The following is a 7629-nucleotide window of genomic DNA, read 5'->3' as shown; positions in this document are numbered from 1 at the left end:
CGTTTGTAAACTACATCCAGGTCACACCTCAGGAGAAGGAAGCCATCGAGAGGGTGAGGTTTAAATCTTGACGGGGGTGGGGGGGGCATGACTTTCTAAAGGGGGGGTCATTTAGTAAATGCCTTTGTTTGTCTGTGTCCTCTGGAACAGTTAAAAGCCCTGGGATTCCCTGAGGTTCTGGTGATCCAGGCCTACTTCGCCTGCGAAAAGAACGAGAACCTGGCCGCCAACTTCCTCCTCAACCAGGGACTGGAGGACGACTGAACACGGATCACTGCCTTCTTGCTCCTCCCTCATACCTTTCCCCTCCTGGGCTAAGCATAAAGACTGCTCCCACCCCCAACCCCCACCCCTGAAAAAAAAATTTACTGTACAGCTACCAACCTCAGTTCAACCCAAACGGAGAAGAGGAAGAAGAGGAGGAGGAGGATAAGAGGGGAGAGCCAGCAAGGATGTGGGCGTGGGGGGGAAGGGGGGGTGATGGGATGGGACTGAGGAAAACAGAGTGGGTCCATAGTGGTGAGGGGTGGGGGGTCAAATGTTTAAAAAGTACACAGAGTGGAGGCAGTGTGCAGGAATGTCAAGAAGAACGTGTGGAGCAACTATAAAATCCACGTGTATTCCAATGGAATGTGTGGCGTTTGTCTGGGGGGGGGGGCTATCATTGGATTTTAGAAACACTTCATAATCAACTGGGGAGGGTGGTAGGGCGGGGGGTTCAACGAGTGCGTGCGCTTGTGTGTATGTGCGTGCGTGTCCTGGTGCAGATGGAAGCGATCCAGTTTAGCTGAAAGAATCAAACGTGTCACATGGTCTAAGTTTGTTAATGCTGTAACTGGACTGTATGAAGCACATTCTCCTGACTGCACTTCAGCCACATCATCAGTGTGCGTACCTACGTGTGTGTGTGTGTGTGTGTGTATCTGTAAGCCTGCACAGGTCCAATAATAAAGGGGCAGAGGGACGCTGACCTTTGCTGCCCTCTGTGTCTGACATGTCATCAGTTGTTGGGGGGGAAATAAGATGCAAACTAAACGGAATAAGAGTCTGGTTCCTCTGTCCACTTCCTGTGTTTGGCCGTGACGGCCACATGCATCAGCCAATCACAATTCCCAATGTGGAATCGATGTCTATGCTGATTCGCTTCTGGTGCTAATTAACATTCACTGTCTTTGATGATTAAACAACAACAAAGGTGAAGAACTGAATAAATACATTTTTCTGCCCCAATAAAAAGAACCATTTGTTCACATTAGTACAAAGAGATAGGTTGGTGAAGCGTGTGACCTGGGGGGGAGGAGATGGGGGGGTCATTACTCTGTCCCTGCTGATTTGATTCTAATCTTCCTGAACAAACACTACCATCAGAAAATGTCCAAATTGTTAAAAACCTCCAGTAGGTTTGTATATTTTTCTATTTCATGAATGGAAAACATTTACACTATGTTCATTAATGACCTCAAAATTCCAAGATTAGAAAAAACAAACGAGTGAACTGTGTGAGACAGAGTTGGAGGAACCAGACTCCTTCCTATGATGTCTTTCTGCTTCATTGTGTGTTTGTGTTTTTTTTTCCCTCCTGTAACTGCACAGAGTATCTGCAATGAAACAAACACTGCTTTCAGTCATAAAGAAAACTGGGAACCAAATGTCGAGGTTTTTCTTTATCCTTCTAACATTTCTCATTTGTTAATTCAAATAAAGTCAAACAGTCATTTGAGACCAGACCCATTTCGTTTGTCAATTAAACCCATCAGCAAACATGACAAGAACTTCAACCTCCAGGAAGAAGCTACAGAATCACCACACGATGAAAAATATAAACATGTAAAGAAACTCCTAAAACAAGATTTTGATGCAAACGTTTTTAAAAAAAGTGAAATCAAGGAGTTTGAACTCAGTCCTTTAACTTTTCAACATCATCAACATGATCTTAGACTGTGCTACAGTAAATATCAGTCTTTCAGGCCTTTGACTCTCGGTCTATTATTAACATTATTACTACTATTATAAACTACATTGTCACTTGAATAAACTCTTAACTGTTCACTGTACAGTAGGGATGGAACGATGCACTCAATTCGTGATACAATGTGACTCACGATTATTTGTTGTGTTTACAATTTTATAATAAACCAAAAATTATAAATAAATAAATAATATAATTTAAACGTGTTATACTGCCCCAGAAAAATAAAACAATTAACCAATTAATTGTTATTAAAATATATTATTATTAAATAATATTAAAAAGGGGAAATTACCGAGCTAAAAAGCTACTTGACGGCAGCTGCAGGTCGTGGCTACAACCACTGACGTCTTACACGTTTTGAATATACAGTATTTGAAAAGTATTTATATTCTACTCTCCATGGGTCTATAACCCAAATGCCATTGTAAAAATTATATTATTATTATTGTTATTATAGTTACAGTTAAGCCATAGTTAAATTAATTCAAATAAATGGAATCGTGTCTCAATTCAACCAGCATACTTATCATACAGCCATCTCAAATTTAAAAACACTCCGTACTTAGCACTACCTGCAGGCCAGACACGGGAACTACACGTTTAATGTTATCAAACACAGAACACCAAGACATATATTATGTTTACTGTCTAAGGTTTACTGTATTACTGTGGTTTTACTACACCTATAAGATAGATGTCTGAATAATAACTAAATAATAACTTTAAAAATCCCGGACATGTTTCACAACGGCGTTCTTACCCGTCCACTCCGGCCAAACGAGCTCGAGTCTTTGGCTTCTTTTAAACGGTCCTGGTTCTTCACTGTCTTTAGCTGCAGCTCAAAGGCTAAAAATAAACAATTCCGCATTTAGGTTTTAACTTATTATTAATTACGTAATATTTTCTTGGCGTGGGAGCAAAACAAACACACCTGTGGCATCGACGCAATCGTTGTCTCCACGAGCTTGTTAACTTGTGTTCGCGCCTGTTTTCGACATATTGCTCGACTTTGGGACATTTGGCGACGTCAGACGACAATAACTTCTGTTTTATAACATTTATTCTTTCAGTTTTCTCTTCCTGTAATCCATTATTGTCTTTTTCCCCCCTTTTCCTTGACCGTCTCCAAACCTTCCCGCTTATTTCTGCAAAGAGGAAGTGACGCACACTGCGTCCTACGTCATCGTGGTGCAGTGATGCGCAGTGGGTTGCCAGATTGACAGGTGCCGTCTAAGTGAAGGTTGCCATGTCGTAGGACATCAAGCAAATAATCTAAGGATTTTCTCCGGTCAGAACTACATTTGTTGTTTTTTCTTAAATAATTCGGGGGAAAAGAAACAATTATGCATAGCGGCACAATTTGACCATATAGGAGGCCCCTAGGGCGCCCCCTAAGGGACACCAGGTGGCATTTGAGCATCTTCAACTCTCACCAGCAGCCTTTACTGGTGTTTGCTCTGTTTTTTTCCCTCGCTGCAACTCTTTACTCCCGGATGATTCGAAGTCTGTCAATAAAACAAAAACAAACGTAGGTCATGATCATGTGTTTTGTTCACGCTTGTTTGTTCTTCTTTAACAGTTTAGTTTTTAAGACAAAGCACAAGAACCACAAAGACAGGATACAGTCAAGAACATCCTTTTATTCAAACAAGTAAAAGCGCTGCTCTTTTCAAACTGTTTTTTATTATTATTATGGAAAAGAAACTGTAATTAACACATGCATTTCACCATGGGCTCTGGGAAGTGTGTCTGAGGATGGGATGCTGCTCTGGGAGGAGGGCAGGCGGAGGATAAGCACTGGCTGTGGGGAGAGGTGGTCAGCGGTGAGGAGACTGACCAGGTCAGGGCTCCGGTCTGTACACAGATAAAGACGGCCCAGCATCCTACAATAACGTGTCAAAACAAGCTAAAAAAAAAAAAAAAAAAGGGGCGGACGGTTCGGCCACATGGTCTGACTGGGCTTTTTGAATGATGCCGGGGCAAATACTACACACACACACATGCAAACACACACACACACTCCATGCAGCCTGCTTTCCTCTGGTATGGCTCAACAGCGGTGCTTTCACCTGTCAAGGCTTTAAAATAATACTGGTACTGGCATCAATTTTCTGACAAATCAACATTTTAAATTATTGACTTTTTTTTCTTTCTTTTTTTTTGCAGGACAAAAACAAATCAGTAATCTGTGATTCTGCTGGTGGAAGTTCTCTCTGCTGAGTGATGGTGAATCAGTTGATCACATGTCTAACAATTTTGTGCTGGATCAGAACCCTGCAGTCTCTCTGACGTGAAGCCGTGTCGCTCATAAGGTGCTTTGAGTCATTTTTTAATTTGTTTATTTTTATTTTTTTTACTTTTTTAAAAAATTTAAATAGCTGGTCTCAATCAACCAAGAGAAAGGTGCATAATTGAAAGTCTCAATAATGTAACGCAGTAACATTAACAAAAGCAAATCCAAATTCAATTATTAAAAAAGAAAAGATAAATAGATTAAAAAAGGGTTACAAATAAAACCTGCCTACAGGGGGAGTCCTACTGGCCATCACCCACATCACAGTCCAAAACCAAAGTTTCTCATTAGTGCTTTCGTCTCCCCCGCCCCAAGAACGGTTTCTCCCAGAGGGGAACCGTCGGGCCCTGCCGCAGCCCGTGTCCTCAGCACAGCCCAGAGCCCCGTGGTGTAACTTGTTCACTTACATTAGCTGTTGAATGGAGAAGCTGAAGAAAATGGGTATGGTAATACAATGTGAAGCGTACAGACAAGAATAACATGTGAGCTAACTGCATTCTGCTCAGAAAAAAAATCTTTGCGTATTTTTTTTTTCCTTTCTTATTTTTTTTTTTAAACCCCGCCGTTCAGAGAAAAGGGAATAAGCAGAAAAGGAGGGAGGGAAGGAAGGAAGGGAGGAAGGAAGGAAGGAAGGAGAAGTTTACGCAGCTACAGACTACTCCAGTGTCCAAGAGAGACAGAAGACGAAGCAAGACAGAAAATATCTTTTTTTTGGTCTTTTTTTTTTCTTAATGATTCTTATCAACAATAAAAAGAGAAACTAAATCACACCAATTTCCTTTAGTACTATGTATAGTGCTTTTAAAAAGCTCGAAGAAGAGAAAGGGAGAGAGGAAGAGGAAGAGGAGGAGAAGTTTGAAGGAGGGGATTTTTTTTCTTTTTCTTTTTGAGATGGGCACTCAGGATTACAAGATGGAATCTGTGAACAAAAGGCACTTTTTAGGGACAACCTTTAAAGATGCTCTGAGTCTATCACACTACATCACCAAACAAATATTTATAATCATTTACAGCGGGAGAATCAGAGGAGGAGGAGGAGGAGGAGGGGGCGGTGGTGGGTGGTTGGAGGGGTAGGGGTTCATGGACGGCAGCATCGTCCCTCACACTGGACCAACCAGGAGAAAAAAAACTCTGTCCAGATTCATCTGATCTTTTTTCTGTCATGGTTTTTGTTTTTTTCGTTCTTTTTTTTATATTGTAAAAAAGGGGAAACCAAACAGTTGCACCTCCCAAACATGGAGAGAATCCTGTGTTTGTCCCACATCAGACTGACGTGTGGTGGACACCAGACCAGAGATGGTTCCATGTCTGTTTTCTGTGCTGTGGTGTAAAGGTTGGGATGGAAAAATGCCTTTTGTCACAACAACCTTTTCATACACTGAACCCCCCCCCCCTCGGTAAATACAAAAAAAGAGAAATAGAATAATGCATGTTTTTTCCTAAAATTTGCTTTTTTTTTTACGATAACACTTAATTTGTTTATTATTATTATTTATGTATGTATAATAGAGAACGAATGTACTTTTATTCTTTAACGAAAAAGCACCAGTTTTCATAGTGATATATATTTCATGAGTTGCAAAATTGTTCCTTCAGCCCTCCCACATTTTTGAAAGCAAATCATGAGAAATAATACAAACAAACAAACAAACAAGAAAATAAAAACAGTCAGCCCCCCCTCCCCAAAAAACTTACATACAAAGACTGGGATTTTTTTTTTCTCGCCGCTCTCGTGTTTAGAGTCCCAGAGCACGAGGACTTAGAAAAACAAAGAGAGAAAAAGGAGACACAGAGGGTTTTCCCTCGTTTCTTATGACACCCTCAAACAATCGCTAACAAACAAACACAATTCCTCTACCAAGGCATTGCACATGGCTCAATCAACATACATCATGTAGTTTCAAGAACAATACTTCCCATCAAAACAAGAAAGAAAACAACGAAACCTAATCCGATCTTTTTTGTTGTTGTTGTTTTGTTTAATCCTCGCCTACGTCACCATCGTTGTCTACTACGTTACTACGTTTTCTGTTTGCCCTGGTTTTTGTCGTTTCTTTTTTTCCGTTTTCTCCAGAATGCGACGTGGATCCGATGACTCTCTAAGCTCAAATCAGCAGTTTCTGAGATGCGTCCTATGACTGTGCGGTGTACGCCATGCTTCAAAAAATAACTAGACTGCCACAGAGCTTATCTTGCAAATAAAAAATGTATATATCTATAAATATATATGTGTATTATATATAAAGATGATTGCAATTATCTAGTGAGCTGTCAGCGACTTTTTCTTCTTCTTCTTCTTCTCTCCTGACATAGATTTTTTTTCCACCATCACTATAGCTTATATGTGAGAAAAAGAACCTGAATTCATGTTTGACAAATTGCATAATGGGAATACAGAGGCACTTCCATAGTTTAGAAAAGAAATCACCTTAACTCTCTACACCAAGCTGATGAGATGCTGCGTTTCCCTGCAGTGAAGAACATGGCCAGGCAGTCCAGTTATTTTGTGAGGTTGGGTGAGGTGGGTGAGGCGGGTGAGGTGGGTGACGGGGAAATAATAGGTCTGTGGGTGAATGTGTGTCGTTTGGATGACGGGACAGGATTAAAAGCATCAAGGCCTCCTCAGATTGTCAATTTCTTTTTTTTTTTTAAGACTTCCCTTTGAGTTCAGTAGAGCGCATGGCGTTTGTTGGAGGTCACGAGTCGGCGCGGTCAGGAATCTGTGCTCTACACGGAGTCAGAACACCGTCCTCTAATTCTCCTAATAAAAACAAAGTCACGTTTGGCTGGCATGATTGTTTTAGTGCAGTTTTGATCTTTAAGGGCTCATGGATTACAATAACAAAGGGGGGAGTGCTGGTGTGTATGTAAGGGGGGGGGGCGTAGATCACCAGGGCAACCCATTTCCTTAACCAGACCCTGTGCACCTAATGCACAAAAAAAAAAAAAAAAAAAAAAAAACAAAAGAAAAAAAAGTCAAATGAAAACAGGGCACACGTGTGTGATCCTCCTGCTGGAATCTCTCGGTCAGAACAGCCAGATATGTCACATATTCATTTTGCTCCACAGTGTGGCTCGCTCTGCTCTTGGAGCGGCGGCCCGTCTGGGAGTGTAAACAACAGGGTAAACGTGAGGGAGACAGAAAGAGGAGCTACAGCGGGAACTCTCTTTGACTCGGGGTTCCGTCTTCAGCAACCTTCCCTCGTGATTCGGCTTTTTTTTTTTTTCATCTTTTCACTCGAATACTAACACCACCACCACCAGTCAGCAGCTGCACCGGAGTCAAACCGTGGGTGTGGCCGCGTGTCAGCTTTTGGTCGCCGTCTGTGGGTCAAATCATCGTCCCCTGGTTTCTAAACCCCTT

At 41.4% G+C, this 7629-nt stretch overlaps 1 protein-coding gene across 1 annotated transcript in view; it reads left to right on the top strand.

The window, feature by feature from the left end:
• Positions 1-1727, top strand: part of LOC103393630 (UV excision repair protein RAD23 homolog A-like) — a 5679-nt gene extending 3952 nt beyond the window's left edge. Inside the window, exon 8 of the mRNA XM_017040371.2 lies at positions 151-1727. Within this exon, the coding sequence (XP_016895860.2) occupies positions 151-264 (114 nt within the window). The 3' untranslated portion in view covers positions 265-1727. The remainder of the gene's footprint in view (positions 1-150) is intronic.
• The last annotated feature ends 5902 nt before the right edge of the window (positions 1728-7629 follow it).

This window comes from Cynoglossus semilaevis, chromosome 17, assembly GCF_000523025.1.
Source record: "Cynoglossus semilaevis isolate Cse_v1.0 chromosome 17, Cse_v1.0, whole genome shotgun sequence".
NCBI classification, from domain to species: Eukaryota; Metazoa; Chordata; class Actinopteri; order Pleuronectiformes; family Cynoglossidae; genus Cynoglossus; species Cynoglossus semilaevis.
This window is presented reverse-complemented; position numbering and strand designations above follow the sequence as displayed.